We start from the raw sequence: 23444 nt of genomic DNA, 5'->3' as shown, positions 1-23444 counted from the left end.
ACTTGGAGAACAGACTTGTGGTTGCCAGGGGGGAAGGGAATGGGATAGACCGGGAATTAGGGGTTAATAGATGCAAACTGTTGCCTTTGGAATGGATAAGCAATGAGATCCTGGAAAGTATATCTAGTCACTTATGATGAAGCATGATAATGTAAGAAAAAAAGAATGTATTCATGTAAAAAAAAAAAAAAAAAAACCTTCAATGAAGTACCACCTCACAGTAGTCAGAATGGCCATTTTCAACGAATCTACAAACAGTTAATGTTGGAGAGGGTATGTAGAAAAAGGAACCCTCTTATACTGTTAGTGGGAATGCACATTGGTACAACAACTATGAAGAGCAGTATGGAAGTTTCTTAAAAAGCTAAAAATAGAATTACCATATGACCCAGCAATCCCACTCCGGGGAATATATCTGGAGAAAACCATAATTCGAAAAGATAGAGAAGTTCCTGTCGTGGCACAGTGGTTAACGAACCCGACTAGGAACCATGAGGTTTCGGGTTCAATCGCTGGCCTTGCTCAATAGGTTAAGGATCCGGCGTTGCCATGAGCTGTGGTGTAGGTCACAGACTCGGATCAGATCCCGTGTTGCTGTGGCTCTGGCGTAGGCCGGTGGCTACAGCTCCGATTAGACCCCTAGCCTGGGAACCTCCGTATGCCACGGGAGCGGCCCTAGAAAAGGCAAAAAGACAAAAATAAAATAAAAAAAGAAAAGAGGGGAGTTCCCGTCGTGGCGCAGTGGTTAATGAATCCGACTAGGAACCATGAGGTTGCGGGTTCAGTTCCTGCCCTTGCTCAGTGGGTTAATGATCTGGCATCGCCGTGAGCTGTGGTGTAGGTCGCAGACGCGGCTCGGATCCCGCGTTGCTGTGGCTCTGGCGTAGGCCGGTGGCTACAGCTCCAATTCCACCCCTTAGCCTGGGAACCTCCATATGCTGCAGGAGCGGCCCTAAAAAGGCCAAAAAAAGAAAAGAAAAGAAAAGAGGGAGTTCCCGTCGTGGCGCAGTGGTTAACGAATCTGACTGGGAACCATGAGGTTTCGGGTTCGATCCCTGGCCTTGCTTGTGGGTTAAGGATCCGGCGTTGCCATGAGCTGTGGTGTAGGTTGCAGACATGGCTCGGATCCCGAGTTACTGTGGCTCTGGTGTAGGCCGGTGGCTACAGCTCCAATTAGACCCCTAGCCTGGGAACCTCCATATGCCACAGGAGCAGCCCTAGAAAAGACAAAAAAAAAAAAAAAGAAAGAAAAAAAGAAAAGATCTATGCACTCCACTCTTCATTACCGCACTGTTTACAGTAGTCAAGACCTGGAAGCAACCTAAATGGCCAATGACAGAGGAATGGAAGAAGAAGCTGTGCTGCATATATACAATGAGATACTACTCCTCTATAAAAAAGAATGAAATAATGCCATTTGCAGCAGCGTGGATGTAATTATACTAAGTGAAGTAAGCCATGCAGAGAAACACAAATATCATATGATTATCACTTATATGTGGAATCTTTAAAAATGACACAAATGAACTCATTTACAAACAAAACAAACTCACAGACTTGGAAGAGCAAATTAGGTTTATCAATGGAGAAAGATGGAGAGTTCTCATTGTGGTGCAGCAGAAATGAATCCGACTAGTAGCCATGAGGATGATGGTTCGATCCCTGGCCCTGCTTGGTGGCTTGGGGATCTGGCGTTGCCGTGAGCTGTAGGGTAGGTCGCAGACAAGACTCAGATCCCGAGTTGCTATGGCTGTGGTGTCAGCTGGCAGTTCTAGCTCTGATTTGAACCCCTAGCCTGGGAATTTCCATATGCCACAGATGCAGCCCTAAAAAGCAAAAGAAAAAAAGGGGGAGGGAGAGAGGGGGAGGAGGAATAAATTAGGAGTTTGGGATTAACTGTATGTAAAACAGATATTCAATAAGGACCTACTGTAGAGCACAGGGATCTCTACTCAATATTCTCTAATAGCCTATATGGGAAAAGAATCTGTAAAAGAATATATATATATATAAAACTGAAATCACTTTTCTGTACTCCTGAAACTAACACAACATTATAAAATAAAATAAAAATTAAAGTAAATTGAAAAAAGATGCTGAAACTCATTGGGAAGATCAGGTGTTATGTGCACTGGTTGTCCTGGACTCCTTGCTTATTGTCCTGCAATAAACATTGCACTTTCTTTCACCAAAAAAAAATTTGTAAAGGTGAGTTTATGGCAAGAGAATTATATATCAGTTTTTAAAAATAAGAGTCTCTGTAGGTGGTGAGAGCACGAGCAAAGTGCTCATGATGGGGTCTCAGTTGTTGTCACCTGAAAGCCAGACATGCCTCCTGCTGTCTGGGATTTGTTTCTCCTTCACGCTTTTTCTGCTGATTATACCCAGGGGATGTTCAGTACGTTTTGTTACTTAACTGACTCTCAGAGCTTTCCAGAAGTTCTTTGGCCCTTCCTCAGAGCACATGTCCCACTTCTCATGTTCAGTTATTGGAGACTACTGAGCAGGTGGGAACCAAATCGCTTAAATACTCAGGCAAGCAGATGGAGAAGACGTTTACCCTCCAGATTCTCTTTGGGAAACCGCTGCGTGGCTCTGTCCCCTGGTGACATCATGTTACCTTGAAAACTGGGATGGGTCTCTGCACCTGCCAGGAAAAGAGAGGCAGCCCAGTGTCCAGGCTGAAAATGTCACAGCACAGGATTAAACACAACTCTGGATTTATCTTTCTGTCCTCCTCAGAGCCAGGAGCAAAGCAGGTCCTCGGTCCACAGGGAGTGAATGAACTTGATCTTGTACAGTGTGTTAAGATCACGGTTTGTCTGTGACTTTGCACTAATAGTGTTACATGAGCATATGCAATGCGGAACTCGCTACATGCATGATCTCATTTAATTCTCTGTAAATGGTGCAAAGGCTCTGAAATCATTAGCCTCACCTTACCTCCGGGGCTGTCTCCTCTGAAGACATCGGAATGTGTGTGCAGTGACTGAAACCTCTGCCACCTCCTGGCTGGGCCATTTAGACATCACCAAATGAAAAGGCATTGGGTTCAGTGAAATACTACATGTAAAGTGCCTGGCACCCGGTAGGTAGGAGCTGTGATGTTTGAAGAGGTGATAATGTAACAAGGTGGGTAAAATTTCAGACCTTTAAGTTCAAAAAACCAAGATCTGTAAGTTGTGTGACCTTGTGTGTGTTTCTTAGCACCTCTGAGCTTCAGTGCCCACTGTCTATAAAATGGCTATCATAGTACTAGCTGCGTGGCTTATTTTAAGGTTTAAATGAGATGATGCGTGTAAAGCACGCAGCACATTACCTGGCATGTAGCACATGCTCAGCGAGAGGTTACTTCCTGCCTTCACAAGAGAAGAACAGGCCTGGGCCTTCATTTCAGCATCTGCAGTACGTGCCTCATCTGTGCACCCCACGTCTGGTGCAGAAGTGTTCCAGCGATGTCTGAACACTGGGCAGTGGGGAAGACGCGGGGCCTGAGTTCTGCGGAGGGAAGTACCCTCTGTAATTGGGTGTGTGCGCTTTGCAGCCGGTGTGGTTGAAGAAGATGGGTGGGAGGTACGTGTCTAGTTGAGAGGCCACAAGCTTGTTGGGTTTTTGAATGTTCATATCTGCTGTGACCTTAAGAAAGGAACTTGGTTTCGCTGAGCTTCTGTTTCAAATCAGGAAGATAAGATAATAATAACTAGACAAGGGGTTGTTCTAAGGGATAAGTGGACCTGAAACAGAATGTGTGCCTGGGAGGAGGCCAGGTCGCTGGTCTTCGTGCAGCTGGTGGCTATTGGCGTGCTGCGTCGCAGAGGCCAGGGATCCGGTGCGGGGCTATGGTTGTGATGCTGGTTGTGGCCCCAGGTTCTCCTTGGGTGGAAGAGGATTCCAAACGCGTCCTGGCCTGTCTCTGGCTCCTTCTCTGACCAGGGACAAGGTAGTTGAGTGGCACATTGTGAAGCGTGGAGTCCGCCGGCACTGGGGACTGTGCCTCCCGGGGAATGGGTGTTTCTGCCGTCCTGCAGCAGCTCGGACCAGGTGAGCACGGAGGCTCTGAGCCCTCTCTAGAGGACACTTCCTCAGTCAGGGCTTGCAGAGGAGCGAGGCAGAAGCAGATCTCCTCTCTGGCACAGAGAATAGGAATGCCTGTGACCTTGACACCAGCAAAGATCCTGGGGACTTGGGAGCGTACATTTCTGGGCCACAGACTACCTTCAAAACGAGTGCAGCTTCAGATCCCCTCCCTGTGGCTCACAACCTAGAGATGAAAGAGCCGACAGTGTTCTTTTGAAGAAACACTAGGCCTCGGGCTGGGGGCGCCCAGGTTGCAAACTTCCCTTCCTCTGCTCCCCTCTGTCGTTGTCTTTTCTCTCTGCACGTCCCCTGTGAAGGAGAGAGGCCAAGTCCTGCGACCGGGCCTGTGTGGGGCACCCACCAGGGGCTGGGGCATCCATCACCCCTAGGCAGACACGTGTCAGGTCCCGTCCTGACATCGCTGTCTGTCCCCAGCCACCAGCCACAGCTCTGGGGCCCTTGTCTTTCTCAGGGTGTATCTTCCGATCCCTGGAGCCCTTGGCCCCTGTGAACTTGACTCATAAGCTAGGGCTTAGGCCTGTCCAAATATGATTCGCATTTACCCAGCAGGTTAAGTGTAGATCAGCAGACCCCCCTGGACACAGGGAGGGCGGCACGGGGCTTCCTCATGTTTCCCGACACCTTGTCCCTCAGCCCCGCCGGCCAGGCTGGGCAGGACCCGGGCAGATGCTTCCTGGCTCCCCACTTACCGTGTGGAGCTCTTGACAAAAGGAGAGGGATGGCGCTACTCACCCAGAGAATCGTGGCACCAGCCTGTCCTCAAGGGCCGCATCGAGGAGCTAGAAACACGCAACACGGGGGAAGGAAACCCTGACCTTCCATGGAGAGTTGCTGGGCACGGACTGCGCGGTCGCCGAGTCCTTCAGCCTTCAGAGGAGGAACGACCTGTCCTGAGAGGGCAGGAAGAGCAGCAGCTTGGACTCGAGCTGGACTTTGAAGGCCGACTAGGGCGTGGAAGGGAGCTTTCCTGGAGAGTGGAGAGGACAGGAGGTGTCCAGGGCCCAGAGAGAAGGCGAGTGTGGCTGGAGCCCAAGGCGGGCTGGGCAGTTGGGCAGCTGGGCAGCTGGGCGAGAAGACTGGAGAGGTGAGGTCAGCTGGCCCTGGCTTGACGGCCTGGGTGTCAGGCAGAGCGTGGGCCAGCTCTTCCTGCGGGGCCCAGGGGGTGACCCAGAGGGCCAGGCCCAGTGCTCTCCAGGCTGATGCTTTTGGTGAGAACCCGCTCTCAGGGTCTCTCCTCCAGGGGGATCCACTGTTGGTTATTGTTGGTCTTGTTCTCCTGACCATGGGCGATATTCTTCCCCAAGGGCAAGGGTGCAGACAGCAGAGACTGGGGTTCCAGGCGTGTTTGGGGCGGCCTGGGGGGCCCTGAGTTGCGCTGTGGGAGGACTGAGGGTGGGGAGGCCTCGCGGCTGGTGTAGAGCAAACGGGAAGGTCGGGGCGAGCTGAACACAAATATTCCCCCCGCCCATGTCCTCCCTGGTCTGGAGACCCTGTTACACCTGCCAGCTGTCCCCTGGCCTCAGTGCCCCTTTCCTCGTGCTCTCTCGCCATTCGGTGTCTATAGGCCTCTGTAGTCTTCAGAGTTGCCTAAAGGTCGCTCAGATCCATACCACTCAATACCTGCAGGTCACTCATCCCTTCCCTGACTGCTCACGGACACCAGAAATCCAACCAGTTCCTTTGCCAAGCATGTGACTGGGCACAGCCCCTCTGGCCCTGTCACCCACCTGTCGTCCACCCGTCTCCTTCCCTTTGCCAAACCAAGTGCCTCTCTCCCTCCTCTGAGCCTTCGTTCATGCTGTTCCCTCTGTCTGCCTTGACTCGCCCTGAACAGCTTCGAACGCACACTAGTCAACCTTCGAAACCCCTCGCAAAAGCTGACCCTCTGAAGCCACCCCTGAGTCTCTGCTCACCAGAGATGCTGGTCAGGATCTTCCCCTCCCTCCCCTTCCTCAGCTTGCACTCTCCTCACCAGATTTTTCTGTTTCCCACTAAAGTCCTTGAGGCCTTTCTTGCTTCTCCTCCACCCCATCCGGGCAGAGAGCCCTTCAAGGGCAGGGGATGCATCCCCTTTGCTGGCTCTCAAATGGGGAGGGAGGCCTTTTCCGGTTGCTGGCGGAGGGGGGATGTTTGTGACCTGAAGCAAGAGGACAGGTGAGGAGGTGGTTCCGGGGATGGGCTATGCTGCTGGCAGGGCTGGATCATCTCTGGCTCCCCTGGCGCTGCTCTGACGTGGCCGGGCTTCCCCAGGGCAGTGTTGCAGCCACAGTCCCAGGCAGGCTGTCTGGGCAGGAGGAGCGGCACAGCTGCTGGCAAGGGACTGTGCTCATCCCACTTCCTGGACTCCTTGAGAACAAGGAGACACAAGTTCTGGGTCTTTGTGGAACGTAGCAGACAGGTATGTAAAACTTAAGCTAGGAACCAGTCCTTCTCTGTTCTGAGACCGTAGTCAGCAATTCTTTGGGCAGTGTGACATTTCCCATCCCATCCCATCCCTTAGGATTACCAAAAGGTACACTGCTGCATTGGCCGGGAATCGAACCCGGGCCTCCCGCGTGGCAGGCGAGAATTCTACCACTGAACCACCAATGCTCCAGTTGGTAGCAGTTCTGTGAGCACCTCCCTTTAACCCCAGTACTGAGCCTTCTAGTCTGTATGCTGATTCAGACCATAAGGCCATGTTCTGGTGCTGCCACATCAGCACAGCTGCAAGAGCAGAAGCTTAGGCTCCAGAGCAGGAGAGAAGGCAGGAGGCTGTGTGTGTGAAGTTGATTTGCCTTCATCCTCCGGACAGAAACAAGAGCCCTTCTGTCTCGGGAGCAAAAAGCCCACTGAGACTTTGGGGAACCTTGCGGTCTGATGTGTGGGCCCTCCCATCCCACGCTCACATCGTGTGTTGAGCTGTTGGTACAAGTCCCAGGCTTCACCACGGCTTCCTGCTGGAGACTGGCCAAGGCCCAGGGGGCGCAACAGGAGTCCCCTTACTGGGGAAGTTTCCCATAGGCAGCAGTGCCTCTCTGGAGAACCCAGCTGCTGTTCCTGCTCCCTTGAGCAGGGAGTGTGGTCGGACTGACAGCACCCTTGGCTGCTGCAGACTGGGTGTGGCTGCGGGAAGCTGGCTCCTCCAGCAGGATTTCTGTGGGGGAACTTGCTGAGAAAAGGCCAAAAAGCAGCACTGCATTGGCCGGGAATCGAACCCGGGCCTCCCGCGTGGCAGGCGAGAATTCTACCACTGAACCACCAATGCGCCAGCTGTCCTGGGACACATCTGCAGGCCTTTTCTCAAGGGGCGGTGTCTTTCCAGACTCAGAGAGGAGCGCTGACACATCCCTGGGCCTCATCTGGCTGGTTTTTCCTGTTCGGGAATCCAGTGGGTTTATGCACGACCATCCTTGCTGGGCCTTATTTCAGTGCTTTGCCAAGCAGGGGTCTTGGGAACTGGCTTGGTGCATCCCCAGCCCTCAGCCCCCTGGGCATCACACCCCATAAAGATCAAAGACCCCTCACAGGCCATTTGTGCAGCCCCTTCCTGGACTCCCCACCTCTGCTCCATGTCCACCAGCTCAGGAGCCAGGCCTGTTGTGCTCACGGAATAGGTGCCCCCTGTGACTTTTGCATTGAGTCTTTATCAAGTTTTGTTACTCTCCATTGAACAAACTGTTGGCAGGAGTGGTTACACCCTCACGGAAGAGCACTTTTATTTTAAACAGCTGTAATTACTGGCAGGTCCCTGAGTCTGAGCTGCAGCCACACAAACTAATGAATAATTATTGGACTTTCGACTTGTTCTTAAAATTTTTTGAGCCAACTTGTGATCCCCATGCAAGCAGTATACCTGCCGGGATGGACACTGCAGTTAGACAGTGAGTCCAGGCAGCTACTTTGAAAAATGCAGGAGTTCCCGTCGTGGCACAGTGGTTAACGAATCCGACTAGGAACCACGAGGTTGCGGGTTTGGTCCCTGCCCTTGCTCAGTGGGTTAACGATCCGGCGTTGCCGTGAGCTGTGGTGTAGGTTGCAGACACAGCTCAGATCCCGTGTTGCTGTGGCTCTGGCGTAGGCCGGTGGCTACAGCTCCGATTCAACCCCTAGCCTGGGAACCTCCATATGCCGCGGGAGCGGCCCAGGAAATAGCAACAACAACAACAACAAAAAAGACAAAAGACAAGAAAAAAAAAAATGCATAGTCTCTAGGCCACTCGCCTCAGGGCTGCTGTACTGGTCCCAGTCCCTCATGCCTGGTGCTGGGACTGCCTTCCCCTTCCCATCCATCTCATGAGGTGTTAAAACACTCTTTCACCATCTCTTCAGAAGCCATAAGCAGCTTCCCCATTACCCACAACGTGAGATCCACGCTCCCAATTGTAGCTGCTGGGCCAGCACCAACCCCCCTCACCCTGGTTGATTTCCCATTAGTCTCTGGGGGCACAGACAAGCTTGGCTTGTTTCCCCTCCTTGCCTTGGCTCACACGTTAGTCCCTCCTGCCCAGGACACCTCTCTTTCCTTCTCTCTCCCTGCCTCCTCCAGCCTGTGGCTCAATTCCCTCTCCTAGGAAGGTGACCCTGACACCCACACTGCAGCTCCCAGCGGTTACGTGGTCCCCTCCTGCCACCATTTGCCCAGATGCGCCTCTTGCTTCAGAGACACAGTGACCTGCTGAAGGGCAGAGCCTCTCGGCCTTGATGTCCATTACACTCTGGAAAGAGCCATGGGTCTTCACGGAGCTGCAGCTCCATCTGACACCTCCATTCAGACAAGGTCTGCTGTGGGAGCAGTTCACAGGGTAACCACCACCGCTGCCTCCTTCCGACCCCCTTCTCCCTGTTAGCATCACTCCTCAGGTGGACAGCTTGCAGGGGTCTCTACCCTTCCTGCCCGCCCCCCCGCCCCCGTATTGCATGGGCTCCTAGTGGTTTTCAGTTAAATGTTAAAATACCCTATCCTGCACTTTCCCAGCGCCTCAGCCGTATTTCGGGCCCCCTCTCCTGGCCTTGAGAGCTGCAGTGTTCTCCTGTGGGGGAATTTTAGTCACCCTCTATCCCAGCAGCCCACCCCACCCAGGGAAGCCTCTTCTGGTCAAAACATGGACCTTAGCCTGTCGCCTCATTGCTAGAAACCTTTCCCTGCCTCCAGCCACACCACTCCCCAGACTCCTCGTGCTTCCCTAAATACACCGTGTCGCTTCAGGGCCCCCTGCATTGAAGCCAGGCTCTTCCCTGTGCCCAGGACACTTTGCCTACCTTCTTTTACCAGGAAAATGCCTGTTCATGTGTCTAAGATCTGACTCAGGGGTGGCTGCTCGTCAGCCCAGGGAGAAGTGCCTGGGCATTCTGGCTTCTGTGGGGTTACCTGTGCCCTGTTGATACATGTACTTGTTCATGTGTGGGTCTTGCCTAGTGGACTGGGGCCCAGTTCTGCACCGTCCCTGGAACGAATGACACAGAGAACCTCTTGGGTGTGTGAATGGAGGGTGGACCAAGTGTTGCATGAAGACAGCGGATCATTGCAGGTTTGGTTCCCGGCACGACACTTACATGTGTTCTCTCAGGTCCCCAGAGGTGAGACTGCTCGCTGTTCCTTTGTTGTAGACAAAAGGAAACGGAGCCCCAGAAAAGGGAAACAACTGTGACCCAGCCAGTGCCTCCCTGCCAGCAGCAGAACTGACACGCCCAACTCCCAATTCCACTTTCTAAACAGGTCATCTCCCCACCTCATCCCAGCCCTGGGACCGGCAGCAGCAGGGGCAGCCTGATCCCACTGGTCCTGCAGCCCCCCCTTCTCTCTCTGCAGGCTGGTCCGGGAGTTCGTGGCCCAGAACAACACCGTGCAGATCAAGCATGTGATCCAGACCCTGTCTCAGGAGTTTGCCCTGTCTCAGCACCCCCACAGCCGGAAAGGGGGCCTCATCGGCCTGGCCGCCTGCTCCATCGCACTGGGCAAGGTGGGCCTTTCTCCCGGAGGGACAGACACACCAGCTGTGGCCTTGACTCTGACCCCCGAGCCCCACCAGGGCGTTGCAGTCCTATATTTTATATACTGCACACCTCAGACCAGCAAGGCTGGCTCTGTGGGTCCTGGCCATGGACCCTATCCCAGGAGGTGGACTTGCAAAGGGTCTCCTAGCCCAGTCCTCACACAAAGGCCTGAGCATCTGCAAGGGAGCCAGGGACTGGGGCCCCAGAGTCAGACGCTTTCTGAGAGGCTTCTCCTCCTGTCACATCACAGGACTCGGGGCTCTACCTGAAGGAGCTGATCGAGCCCGTGCTGACCTGCTTCAATGACGCCGACAGCAGGCTGCGCTACTACGCCTGCGAGGCCCTCTACAACATCGTCAAGGTGGCCCGAGGCGCCGTGCTGCCCCACTTCAACGTGCTCTTTGATGGGCTGAGCAAGGTGACGCCTCCTCACCCCTGCTGGGCTCAGCTGGCCCCACACACCCGACTTGACCTTCAGGGACCCTGAGGGCTTGGCTCCCTCTTCCCCCTCGAGAGCAGAGCACATAAGCCCATGGTGCCAGGGATGTTTGCTGTCTGTTGAATCTAATGGCAGATTTTTACATGGGCTTGTAGTTTGTGTTTTCTCCACAGCTCTGTTCATTTCACACATTTTACGAAAGCGTCAGTCCACCAGAAATTGGAGGGGTGGGGGAACCAATCCTATGAAAAGTACGAACCTCCTTATAGAAGGTGAAGATGGGGAGTCCATAGTACAGACTGTGTTCCCCTGCAAGGAGGGCATCGCCCATCAGCTGTAGAAAAAGCTCTGCTGAGAAGGCCTTGGGGTCCCTACTAGCTCACCTAAGCCTCTCCCAGCATTACGTCCCCTCCCGGAAGCTCTGCTGATGCCACAGTGGTTTCTGGAGGATCAGCTTCACGGCAGCTCCGTCCCCTCCTCCAGGAGTGGAGAGAGGACCCAGCACGCTCAGATGGAAAGCCCTGAGGAAGGCCGATGGGAAGCACCCCCCTGGCTGGTGGTGGCAGGTCCCCGAGGCCCCTGAGCAGATTGGGGTTCCACCCCATCTCAGCGCCTTTGCCAAGTTCCGCTTTGCCTCCCTGCCTCCCCACCTTCCCTCCATCTCTGCACTGAGAGAGCTGCCCTGTGCCGTGGAGGCCGCACCGAGGCCTTGGCTGTGCGATGTCAGTGGATTCCTTGTCTTACACACTGACTGAGACCCTCTCTCCACCTCTGTGTCTCTCGTAGTTGGCTGCGGACCCAGACCCCAATGTGAAAAGTGGATCTGAGCTCCTAGACCGCCTCTTAAAGGTATTTGTACTTGGGCCCCACTTTGTGGTGGTTGTTGTTGTCTTTGTGCCTTTTCTAGGGCTGCTCCCACGGCATATGGAGGTTCCCAGGCTAGGGGGTCAAATCAGAGCTATAGCCACCGGCCTGCGCCACGGCCACAGCAACATGGGATTCTTAACCCACTGAGCAAGGCCAGGGATCGAACCTGCAACCTCGTGGTTCCCAGTCAGATCCGTTAACCACTGAGCCATGACAGGAACTCCCCCACTTTTATTTTTAGAAAGTATTTCTTCCCTCTGTCTGTACAACTTATAAATCCTATCATTAGAATACTCTAATTTTTTTCATTTACACACAGTAAATGAAATAGTGTACAGTTCTCTGGTAAGTATATACAGTTCTGACACCAAGAGGATACAAAACAGTACCATTCTCTCACCCCTAATGTGCCCTCGTGCTAGTCCCACCCTGCCCCAGTGACAGGGGCAGCTTACGCTAAGCTCAGCAGGGCCTTCCTTCCAGACCACAGAGATGGAGGCTTTAGCCTTTGCATTAGTTCTCTGGCCCTTGATTCCTGTTTCAATCCATCCTTTTTGCTTGTCCTGTGGCCTGCGAGAGGATGGATGCTCCCGGGACCTCTCCCGCCTGGCTCAGGCTCGGCCATCTTCCTCTCTGGGCACGGGACCCCTGGAGCCAGCCCGGGCCAGGTCAGGTGGCACCCGGTCCCCAGGCGTGGGCAGCTCACATGCCTTTGACCCCCAGGACATCGTGACAGAGAGCAACAAGTTCGACCTGGTGGGCTTCATCCCCTTGTTGCGGGAGAGGATTTACTCCAACAACCAGTACGCCCGGCAGTTCATCATCTCCTGGGTAAGTCTGGCCCCCCGACACTCTTTCTCCAGCCCTAACGGGCCTCTCGCTGAGTAAAGTCTGCTCTCTGGCACACCTGGGCACTTCCTATGGCTGCGGAGACACCTCACCGTGACCCCTCTAAGAGCCGAGGACACTCGAGAAGCTGAAAATGCATTTATTCAGCTCTGCCCCCAGAGGCAGAGCCCATCCTGTTTGCCCCTCAAGAGGAGAAGATTTTCTGGTCTCCAGAAACCCCCAGATTTCTCTTTGAAGCCAACCGTGCTCCTTCTTCCAGCGGTCACACCCCTTCTAACCTTGCCTGCTTGTCCCATGTGTTCCCTTCCACCACGGGCATCTGCATGCCTTGGGCTTACATGACTCTTCCCCTGCACCCTGAACACAACAAGAGCCGCTGGCACCCCAGCCCCCCCTGGGGCTCCCACAGTGCCGCGAAATGCTGCCTCGGCAGGGCCCCGGCTCACCGGCCAGTCCCAGACGGTGGGCGAGGAGATACAGGTTCTCGGGCTGCTGACTTTGCCTACTGGTTTCCTCCCCCGGGTCAGATCCTGGTTCTGGAGTCCGTGCCAGACATTAACCTGCTGGATTATTTGCCGGAGATCCTGGATGGACTCTTCCAGATCCTGGGCGACAACGGCAAAGAGATTCGGAAAATGTGAGTGGAGCGGGGGAGGGGCAGGCAGCTGCCGTCACCACCCCCCTCCCCCGCCCGCCCGCGCATCCTCGTACCCCACACCCAACAGCCAGGTGTCAGCAGCACAAGCAGTTCTCTCTTCCCCCCACTCATCTACCTCCCGATTTGAGGAGCCAAGAGCTCATCCACCCCCAGCCTCTGAGAAACGGCCATCTGCCCAGTGTATCCCGTCAGCGTGTGGTCCCCCTCGGGGTGGCCAACCCAGAGCAGACATGGCACTGTGCAGGCTCCTCGGGCCCTGGCTGGCACGTGCTATTTCCCTTCTCCTTGCCCATTGGTAGGTGTGAGGTGGTCCTTGGAGAATTCTTGAAAGAAATCAAGAAGAACCCCTCCAGTGTTAAGTTTGCTGAGATGGCCAACATCCTGGTGATCCACTGCCAGACCACGGGTGAGTGTGTGAGGCCCCCGCCGTCCCCACCGCCTCCTCAGGAGCACCTTTCTCTGTTCTTCTTGGAGGGAGTCCTGGTGAGGGTGTGAGTCCATGTGGCAGTGCCTCCGGGGGTGGTGGGTCCTAGTGGGAGAGAGTCTTATTCTCTGTTAACGTGGAGGCTCTTTCACTTGGTCTGAACCTTGAAGGGAGTAAGATTCGGCCCTCTTGCTGGCAGGCCGGGCTTTCGTGCTGTGAGTCGAAACACTTGGAGTTTGGGGTTGTGCGTGTCTTTGCTTCTGTTGAGTATCCAACCGCCATACCATATAATTGCTTCACCTTACACTCATTTTTATTGTCCTGGGTCTCCGGGTCAGCTGGGTGGCCCTGCTCACCTGGGCCAGGCTGGGCTGGGCTCCACCGGATGCCTAGAGTCAGCTGGAGGGTTGGCGAGGCTGGGTGGTCCATGTGGTCTCTCATGTCTGGCGCTTGGCCAGCTGTCACCTGGGGGCCACAGGAACCATCATCGTGTGTCTCATCAGCCAGCAGCCCAGCCCCGGGACATCAGCGGGTTTCCAGGAGACAGGGTAGGTGTGAGCAGCGCCTCCTGAGGCCTAGACTTGAACCAGGCACACCACCATTCCCACCACCTTCTCTTGCCACTCTAGCAAGGCCAGCCCAGATACCAGGAGTGGGGAAGTAAGCTCCACCACCTGATGAGCGGAGCTGCAGAGCCCCGTGACAGTGGTGTGGACACAGGGCCGAGTGGAGGTCATGGCTACTCTGACGACCTGCTGCAGAATCGTAGTTCCAAACCTCTGTTTACCTTTGGAAGGAAAAAGCAAGGGTGAGACAGTATCGGTGCAGGTAGAAGCAGCGCCAGCCCTCAGGTCCCCTCCAGTCCCCAAGTCCCATGTTGGCAGAGTTGGCGGGCCGGAGCACTGGCGGCTTGTGCCAACCGTCCTGGAAGCAGCCAATCCCTGTTCCAGATGACCTGATCCAGCTGACAGCCATGTGCTGGATGCGGGAGTTCATCCAGCTGGCCGGCCGGGTGATGCTGCCCTACTCTTCTGGGATCCTGACCGCCGTCCTGCCCTGCCTGGCCTACGACGACCGCAAGAAAAGTATCCTTCGCTCTGGAGGGAGGAAATAAGGGCAGCCCCAAAGCGGGCCATGAAGTTGCAGGACCCTGCAGTGTGGGATGGGGGCTCCCTTAGGATGCATCACACCTCCCAGTAGCCCCTGGCCTCAAGGTGGCAAGAGGTGGAGCTGAGCATGGGCGGGGAGAGCCAGGGCAGCACCAGGGACATGGAGCTAAGACCACTGTCCTCAAACCCCACGTCCTTAGTGACAAAAAGGGAGCAGCTCTCCAGGCCCCAAGTCTCTGAACTCACACTTCCCGGCCTTGGCAGGTGAAAGCCTCTCAGTGGGGGGCCCACTAGGAGGGGCCCTGTGATGAGACACGGAGGCATCTTGCGGGGACACCGGCGTGGCGAGGAGAATGTGCCCAGTTCAGCCTGCCTGTCCAGCCCCCACCACACCCCCAGGTCGGGCTGCCCCTTACATCAGCGGACTCAGGCATCAAGGAGGTGGCCAACGTGTGCAACCAGAGCCTGATGAAGCTGGTCACCCCTGAGGACGATGAGCCTGACGAGCCCAAGCCCGTGGTGCAGAAGCAGGCAGAAGCCAAGCCCGAAGACTCCTCGGCGAAGCAGGAGGGGACAGCCAGTGGTAAGTGGGCTGCCTCCCACCCCTCACCTCCCAGGGAGGGTGACAGGGACCCAGAGGTCGTAGAACTTGACTCGGGGCCTCACGCAGCCACCAAGGCCACTTTCCATCTCTTAGCTCCTAATTCTGGCAACAGCCCAGTGAGGTGGCTGCTGTCATCAGTCTCCAGACGGGCACCAGGATCTGGCATTCGGGCAGCTACTCAGTGGCAGAGGTGGGACTTGAACCGTGGCAGTCAGCCTCCAGAACTCTTTGTGCCTCCAAGGGCATTAATGCTTTCCTTCCTTTTTCGGGGTTCAGCTGCAGTTGGCGTGGGGCAGGACAGGCCGCAGGGTTCACTGGCGCCTTGACGGTAGATATCCAGAGCCTTAGAAGCTGGCTGCCTTCCCTGCCAGTCATTCCAGGCGGGTTGCGTGGGTTTAAGGAAGCTCCAGCTTCAGATTATCTGGTCCTTGGGAATTCTGGTGCTCTCCTTTCAAACTCCTGTAACGTTGATGTCCTATTTATCCACACACAACATGAAGAAAACCACTTTGATGCCGGCTGGAGTCCGGAGTTTGACTCTCTCGGTGTTATTTCGAGCTCTAGACTTTTTCCCTCTCTTGGGCCTCTGTCCTCACTGAGAGGTCGCTCTAGGGTGATGGTCTTTGCAGCATCAGCTGAAGCATAAAATGATGCAGGAACTACTCAAATCTTGAAGGCTCGCAGACTGAAGTCGGGAACCTATCCCCAGAAGCCAAAAGAATTTCTAAAGCATTTTCTTTCATCACCTCTCTTGGGCTTCTCGTGAACACCCGAGCAGAGTGGCGGGCAGCGCACCCCGTGGGCCTCCTCCCGTGGATCCGACTTGGGGAATGGAGCAGCCCTGTGTGCGTGGGACCGCCTCAGGAGTCAGGTTACAGCTGGGCCAGCACCTCGCTGAGCCAAGCAGCAAAACCGCTGGGGACAGAGCTGCTCTCAGCTGGAGCATTGGTGGTTCAGTGGTAGAATTCTCGCCTGCCACGCGGGAGGCCCGGGTTCGATTCCCGGCCAATGCAGCTCATTTACCCTTTTAGACATTTTCCCGAAGCGTTCTTGCAACAGCTCGCAGCCCAGAAGAAACTTATCCTAAATCAGGAGTCGTTCAGGCAGCTTGGCTCCAGATTTTACTGCCTCGTAAACAGCACTTCAACAGATGCAGAGCTTACTTTATCGCAGTTCCCAGAGATGGCAGCAGCTAATCTGGGGCCTCCACACACACTCCAGACCCGCACTGCTTCACCAAAGTGCCAGGAGAAGGTGCCAGCAATCCAGGAGGGTCGGGACTAGCTCCTCCTGGCGCAGGTTCACCAGCCCTCCCACTTGCTCTTACTCTGCTCCTCCTTTCCAGCCGGACGAAGGCAGGAGCCTCCTGCCTGTTCCTGTGCAGTGCCCCGTCCCTGACTCCGGCCTATGTCGTGTGTGTCCAACAGCACACCTGCAGGCAAGCCCCACCCTGAGGCCTGTCAGCCAGACCCTATGCGTGTGAATACACACTCACACTCGCCCCAGGACTAGTGGGGCACTGCTCCCAGCCCACTCACTTGCTCTGACTCCCCCTCCCTGATGTCCCCTGGTTGTCTCGGGTGTCACAGCCAAGGTTCTGTACTCAGAACTGCCTGCCCATGAGACCTGGCCCTGCTGACTTTTTACCTGTAGCCTTGGCCTTTCTGAGTCTCAGATTCCTTTATTTATTTATTTATTTATTTATTTATTTATTTATTTATTTATTTTTGGTCTTTTGTCTTTTTAGGGCTGCATCCGCTGCACATGGAGGTTCTGAGGCTAGGGGTCGAATCAGAGCGGTTGCTGCCAGCCTACGTCACAGGCACAGCAACGCAGGTTCTGAGCCATGTCTACGACCTACACCACAGCTCACGGCAACGCTGGATCCTTAACCCGCTGAGCAAGGCCCAGGATCAAACCCGCAATCTCACGGTTCCTAGTCGAACTCGTTTCTGCTGCGCCATGACGGAAACTCTGTCAGATTCCTTATTTTTTAAATAGGGTAACAGTGGAACCTTAGTTGTGGGGGGAAAGTCTTGTATCCAGCTTTCAGCACACTCCCTGTGACAGGTGCTTCAGTGTCAAGTTGTTTCAGTGCCTGTTTGTAATGAGACCCACTACTTAGCCACGTTGTCAGAAGCAGAGCATTTGCCCCCTTGTCTTCTGTCATCAGCATTGCCCAGGTGAGGAGCGAGCTATAGATACGGTGTCCAGTGGCGGTCTGGTCACCTCCGCGAGTAAACAGGTGATGCAGTCCACACACTGGCAAACCTCTGATGGGACTGCGTGTGTCGGCCCCCTCCGTGGACCCTGCAGATGCCAGGGAATCAGACTCGGGACCTGGCCGTGAGGAACTCAGGGACAGATCCACAGATGAGTGATCCTGTGACCCTGGGCTCGGTCACAGAGGACTGGGGGCACCGGCTGGCTTCGTGGCGCTTATTCCAATTTTCTTTCTTCTTCACTTCTCCTCTCCTCTAACCCCACCCGCATTTTTCCCTCTGGTTATAAAGGAAATACACATTCCGTCGAGCGAGTTTGGTAACAACAAACCTTCCTACTGGGAGAAGGCAGAGGGTGAACATGTTAAAAATATTGTCTGGCAGGTACTTTTGGCAAGAGCCTTAAACATGGAAGAATTTTTCCTTAGGAAATAGAGATTGGGTCAGGTTAAGTTAGTTCCTCTTAACCCCCTTAACAGATGCTGGTTCCTTTGTTGTCATAACTCTGGTGCAGGCTGGCTCATTATACAGGTGAGGAAATGGAAGCGAAGGCAAGCGACCTGCCCAGGGTCACACAGCAAATACGTAGCGTAGTCAGGCTCAGAGCCAGGCCCTGGGGCTCCCGAGTCTGGGAATTGATAGAGAAGGGCACCCAGCCTGACTGGGCATCCCAGACTTGCAAAGTAAAACAGTGTGTCATTTTAAGCAGACACCTCGGAGATGACTAATAGTCCCATGTGAGGCTTTGAGACGATGACTGCTCCCGCACGCTGCTCCCACATGAGGGGAGAACCGTCCCGAAGGGCAGCTCGGCAACATCAAAGCAGCAGGTGTCTGACCCTCCCACTCAGCAGCTCCCTCTACTTGGGGTCCTGGAGAAGTGCCCACACTCATGCACAAAGAAGCATAGGAGAGATGTAAGAGTGAAATTCGGAAACAAAATGAATCTTCCCGTTTCCGACATCATATCATTTCATCTGTAAATGCCTGTGTTTCCAAAAGGCTGGGGGGGGGGGCAGCACGGAGCCCCCGCTGCTGTTCCCAGCTTCCCCATGTGTCTTCCCCCCGCCTTTGCCCAGGCCTATTCCAGTGGATGCCCAGCTGTTCAGCAGGCCAGCTGACACCCACAGCCACCCTGCTCCCTCTGAGTAGTGCCCTGTCCCCTAAAGGGCTTCTGGGACTAGAAGGGACAGGTGGCAGCTCGGAGTTTTTCTGTCAAGATGGAAATCAAGGCCCCTCTTCCTGGGGGACTGAGGAGCCATGCACGGCCCACACCTGGCATAGCACGGATTTAAGAGCCGGTAGGAAGGGGAAGAAGCAAGTTGCAGAAGATCTTCCTGATCCTATTTAAGTTTATGTTTACGAAACAAAAAGTAGGATTAAGAAAAGCTGAGAGGGATGCTTGCCTAACTAGTAATTACCTGCACATAGAGTAAGATTGAAGGTTAAAGAGAGAAGGGGGCTTTGCTTTGTTTTGTTTGAAATTTTTCAAGTGAGAATATGTTTTACTTGTATAATTTTAAACTTTAAAAGGCTAAGCCTGGTACCATTTGAACAACAGTATAAATAATGATAGTTTTGGGAGTTCCCATTGTGGCTCATCAGTAACAAAGCTGACTAGTATCCACAAGGATGAGGGTTCGATCCCCGTCCTCGCTTAGTGGATTAAGGATCTGGCATTGCAGTGAGCTGTGGTGTACGTCGCAGACATGGGTCAGATCTGGCGTTGCTGTGGTATGGCATAGGCCTCCAGCTGCATGGCTGCAGCTCCAAGTCTACCCCTATCCTGGGGACCTCCATATGCCTCGGGTGCAGCCCTGAAAAAAGCAACAACAACCAAAAAAGAGATAGTTTTAATGTGTAACCCACAGAATAAAATAAATATCTATGAGTCTGTAATGTTATAAATGAATGGATGGATGGATCAATTGATAGATAAATGAGAGAAGGGACAGCTCTTCTGTAAAGAAGAATTCCAGTTAATAAATGTAGAAGGAAAGAGGAATGTAGAAAATAACCATTAGGCAAACTCTATAGTAATCATTGTTATAGGCAAGATCCAGTGATGGGTTCTAAAAACAGGGAACATTGAGGGGAAAAAACTGGATATTTGTCTAGTCTTAAGTATCTTCCCCAGGATAATATATTCATTACAAAAAGAAAAATAGCAGAGTTCCCATTGTGGCGCAGCGGAATCGAATCCAACTAGGAACCATGAGGTTTTGGGTTCGATCCCTGGCCTTGCTCAGTGGGTTAAAGATCCGGTGTTGCTGTGAGCTGTGCTGTAGGTCACAGACGTGGCTCGGATCTGAGGTGTCTGTGGCTGTGGCATGGGCCGGCAGCTCTAGCTCCAGTTTAACTCCTAGCCCAGGAACCTCCATATGCCGCAGGTGCAGCCCTAAAGAGGAAAAAAAAAAGAAGAAGAAAAAAAAAAAGAAAGTACCTTTACAGAAGAGAAAGCTGGTAGGTAGTACTGTGATCAAGTGATAAGGTTAACATCGCAAGGAATGAGACAAACAGACATCGGGTACCGCCGACATCACACACTGAAAAGGCACACGCTTAGGAGGCATTCTTCCCTAAATGCGTAGCCTCGGCCTAATCTTGAGAAAACACAAGAGGGGCCCACATGGAGAGATGTTCTGCAGAGTAACTGACCAGGGATTGAAAAGTATGTTCATGAATGATATGGAAAGATTGAGGCCCTGTCACAGATTGGAGGTGACCAAGGAGACAGGACAACCACATGCAGCTTGAGGTCTCAGGTTCCATCCTGGATAAAGCGGTGGAAGGTGGAGTAGGTCTGTAGTTTAGTTAATACTGTGTATCAGTGCGACTTTCCTGGTTTAGCCCTTGAGCTCTGGGTATACATGATGTTAGTGTCAGGGACAGCTAGACGAAGAAAATAGAGAATTCTGCGCTATTGTTGCAACTCTTGTGTAAATCTAAAATTTTCCAAAAACTAAAAGGGTTTTGTTTTTTTTTTTTCCCTAATTTAAGAACTTGGCCATCACACCCAATCTTCTCTAGCTCTCAGCAAGGTCTCATTTACTTTCTGTATAGATCTGCCTATTCTAGACCTTTCATATAAGCGGGATCAAACTCTGTGACCCTTTGTTACTGGTTTCTTTCCTTTAGCATAAGGTTTTCAAGATTCAACCGTGTTGTAGCACCATCAGCACTTCATTCCTTTTTATTGCCAAAGAGTCGTCCATTGTATGGCCATAGCACATCTTGCTTATCCATTCATCGTGTGGTAAACATTCAGATTGTTCTTGGCTGTTGTGAACAGTGCTGCTGTGAACACAGTGAACAAGTTTTGCTGTGGACGTAAGGTTTCATTTTCCTAGGAGTGCACCTGCTGGGTCACATTTAACTAAATGTGTTGAGCCTTTTGAGGAGGAACTACCAGACCGGTTTCCAAAGCAGCTGCACTGTTTCACATTCCTACCGGCGACATAGAAGGCTTCCTGTTTCTCCCCATCGTCTGCTACTGTTTTTTTCTCTCTTCTAGGGCCACACCCACAGCATATGGAGGTTCCCAGGCTAGGGGTCTAATCAGAGCTGTGGCCGCTGGCCTACGCCACAGCCACAGCAACATGGGATCCAAGCCACGTCTGTGACCTGCACCACAGCTCACGGCAACACCGGATCCTTAACCCACTGAGCAAGGCCAGGGATTGAACCCACAACCTCATGGTTCCTAGTCGAATTCATTTCCACTGTGCCATGACGGGAACTCTTGTTATCTTTTATTATTTTGGCTATGTAGTGGGTGTGAAATGGTATCTCATTGTGGTTTTGCTTTACATTTCCCTGGTGGCTCATGATGTTGAGTGTTCCAGAAGTCCCTTTTGCTATCCATTGCCCTTGAACCAACAATCCCTTCTGAGTTTTCCCAGGTGCGTTCAGCCCTGGCATCCTTCTCCTTATGAGATCACTGTGCCTACCATCCTGCAAGCATGGGCACTGTTGCGAAGCTTTGGGAAGTGACTAGGCACGGGGTCCTCAGGGTTCAGAGCCACATCCCTTTCCCAAAGCCAGAATCAAAGTGTGGGGGACTGGAGGGCCTGTGTGTCCTTGTAACAGGCATCTTGTTCATTCAAGAGACACCCACAGCCTTAATCATGATGCCCTGTTCCTCTTTCTGTCCCCAGGAGGGCCCGATGGTTCTTGTGACTCCAGCTTCGGTGGCAGCATCGGTGTCTTCTCTCCAGCCAGGTAAGTGATCTGTCCCAGCCAGAGGTGTGTGTGGAAAGCAAGTGACCTAGGTCTTTCCTGCGTGTGGCAGAGCCCCAAGGCAGAGTGCTTGGACCACCACTTGTGGGACACTGAAGATGCCAGATGAGGGAGTCTGAAGGGTACCCAGCAACCCCACCCAACTCGATTCTGATGGACAGACAGCCTCTTGGGAGGGATGAGAAGCTGTTGGAGGTGAATAAGTACAAGTTTAAGAACATAGATGATACGGAGTTCCTGTCCTGGCTCAGCAGTGATGAACCCGGCTAGTATCCATGAGGATACGGGTTCGATCCCTGGCCTCTTTCAGTGGGTTAAGGATCCAGCATTGCCATGAGCTGTGGCATAGTTCGTAGACTCGGCTTGGGTCCCGTGGTGTTCTGGCTGTGGTGTAGGCCCGCAGCTGCAGCTCTGATTCAGCCTCTAGCCTGGGAACTTCCATATGCCACAAGTGCAGCCCTAAAATAAAAAAAAAGAGAAAAGGGCAAAAAGAGGATGTAAGTAATGCACAGCGATTCTAGGGAGACACTTGCAGAGGCCTTTGCCCAGCCCCTTTTGCTTGTCTAGGATCACGCAAGGCTGAGATTGACCAGGGAAGGTTGTTGGAGAGTCCAGGGCAGTTGAGTGGGAAAGTGCGTGCATAGGTGTGGCTGGAAGAGCTGGCCTGTCGCTGATGCCAGGTTGGCTGTAGTAACGCAGCCTTCCACATGGGGGCAGTGCAGGCCAAGCAGCGAGCTAACCCCCTTCCTCGCCAGCCCCCTCCAAACTCTGCAGGATGATGACATTCCCCTGGGGAGGGAATTATCACCATTCCGTCCCTGTCTGAGTCCCCTAGACTTGCCCCATGTCACCCATTGGTGGCTTTTTCCACTTGGCTGTGGGGCTGGAACGGATGGCTCTTCTCTGGGAGGGTTTCTTTCTTTGGAATTCAGCACCGAACGTGCCCTGGGGGATCTGGTCACTCTTGAAGAGAAGATACGCGCTCCACTCCGAGGCTCCCTTCTCCCCTGAGCATTAGGATCTATTCTCCTTTGATATCATTTTAAAATTTATCCTTATCTCTAAGGATTCTGTGGGTGTTTTCAAAGTGTGCCAGTATTGATTATAAATATGGACTGTTCCTAGGACCTCTCCAAAATTATTTGAGCAAGTCGGTAAACATTCACTTACTCATTTCAGACACCTGCTTGTGTTCAGCCATTCAGGTTCCAGGAAACTCAGCCCCCAAATGTGGTCCCTGACTTTGAGGTTCTCCAGGGAGGCAGAGACGTAAGCGGGAAGTTGCTGGGAAGGGTAGTGATGATTGTGCTGGAGGCTCCAAGGGCGTTCGTGGGAAGTGATGGTGCCCCAGCCAAGGCCCGCTGGAACACCAGCTGACGGCCGTGGGCGTTCCCCGAAGGCTTCCTGGGCCCGGCTGTGCCAAAGGCTTCCTGTGGCATCGTTAGCTTTTGCGGGTGTTTAAATCCCATGGGGTCAGTAGTAGTATTATCTGCACTTTAGGGCTGAGGGGCAGGAGGTCGGGCTGCTGTGTAGAAAATGGATGTAGGGGGGACTCAGGTGGGTGCAGACTGGTCAGGGAGCCACTGCTGCTGTCCTGACAGGATGGGGACTCAGTCTGAAGGAAGCTGATAGGCTTGAGATCTCTTCTGAAGGTAGAATTGACAGGGTTTGCTGATGGGTGGGCTGGAGTGAGAGGAGGGAAATGAGGGAAAGAAGAACTTCTAGATTTGGGCCTTGAGCCAGATCAGGATATCCTGGTATCACTTTCCCGGCTGGGGCAGAAGGAGGAACAGGTGTGTGAGTGGGCCCGTCAAGAGCTGGGGTTCAGGCAGCTCTGAGCATCCCCCCAGGATGCAGGTTTGGAGATTGGCTTCCAGAACTCGGGGCAGAGGTCTGGACGGAGGTGCAGGGACTCCGGCATGTCCTGCAGTAGAATCTGCTTTAGTCCCTAAGGCTGTG

At 53.4% G+C, this 23444-nt stretch overlaps 1 protein-coding gene and 3 non-coding genes across 5 annotated transcripts in view; 2 read left to right on the top strand and 2 right to left on the bottom strand.

Annotated features, from left to right (window-relative positions):
• The window catches only part of VAC14 (VAC14 component of PIKFYVE complex), a 107651-nt gene that overhangs the window by 7447 nt on the left and 76760 nt on the right, over positions 1-23444 (top strand). Inside the window, exons 2-11 of one of the 2 annotated variants that reach the window (XM_084959654.1) lie at positions 9688-9796; positions 9890-10040; positions 10325-10492; positions 11300-11362; positions 12104-12211; positions 12757-12866; positions 13187-13293; positions 14262-14396; positions 14851-15003; positions 21404-21467. In XM_084959654.1, the coding sequence (XP_084815780.1) occupies positions 12865-12866; positions 13187-13293; positions 14262-14396; positions 14851-15003; positions 21404-21467 (461 nt within the window). In that variant the 5' untranslated portion in view covers positions 9688-9796; positions 9890-10040; positions 10325-10492; ... (1 more) ...; positions 12104-12211; positions 12757-12864. The remainder of the gene's footprint in view (positions 1-9687; positions 9797-9889; positions 10041-10324; positions 10493-11299; positions 11363-12103; positions 12212-12756; positions 12867-13186; positions 13294-14261; positions 14397-14850; positions 15004-21403; positions 21468-23444) is intronic. The other variant, XM_021093808.2, reaches the window with a different exon arrangement.
• Positions 6620-6690, bottom strand: TRNAG-GCC (transfer RNA glycine (anticodon GCC)). The gene has a single exon. It is a non-coding gene; the product is annotated as a tRNA-Gly (tRNA).
• Positions 7275-7345, bottom strand: TRNAG-GCC (transfer RNA glycine (anticodon GCC)). The gene has a single exon. It is a non-coding gene; the product is annotated as a tRNA-Gly (tRNA).
• Positions 15967-16037, top strand: TRNAG-GCC (transfer RNA glycine (anticodon GCC)). The gene has a single exon. It is a non-coding gene; the product is annotated as a tRNA-Gly (tRNA).

The sequence above is a fragment of the Sus scrofa genome, chromosome 6 (assembly GCF_054392235.1).
Source record: "Sus scrofa isolate SSC_HxYL_T2T_F1_AM1 chromosome 6, Sscrofa_HxYL_maternal_Yorkshire_Landrace_v2.0, whole genome shotgun sequence".
Taxonomy (NCBI): domain Eukaryota; kingdom Metazoa; phylum Chordata; class Mammalia; order Artiodactyla; family Suidae; genus Sus; species Sus scrofa.
The sequence above is the reverse complement of the archived record's forward strand: the minus strand, read 5'-3'. Positions and strand labels throughout refer to the sequence as shown.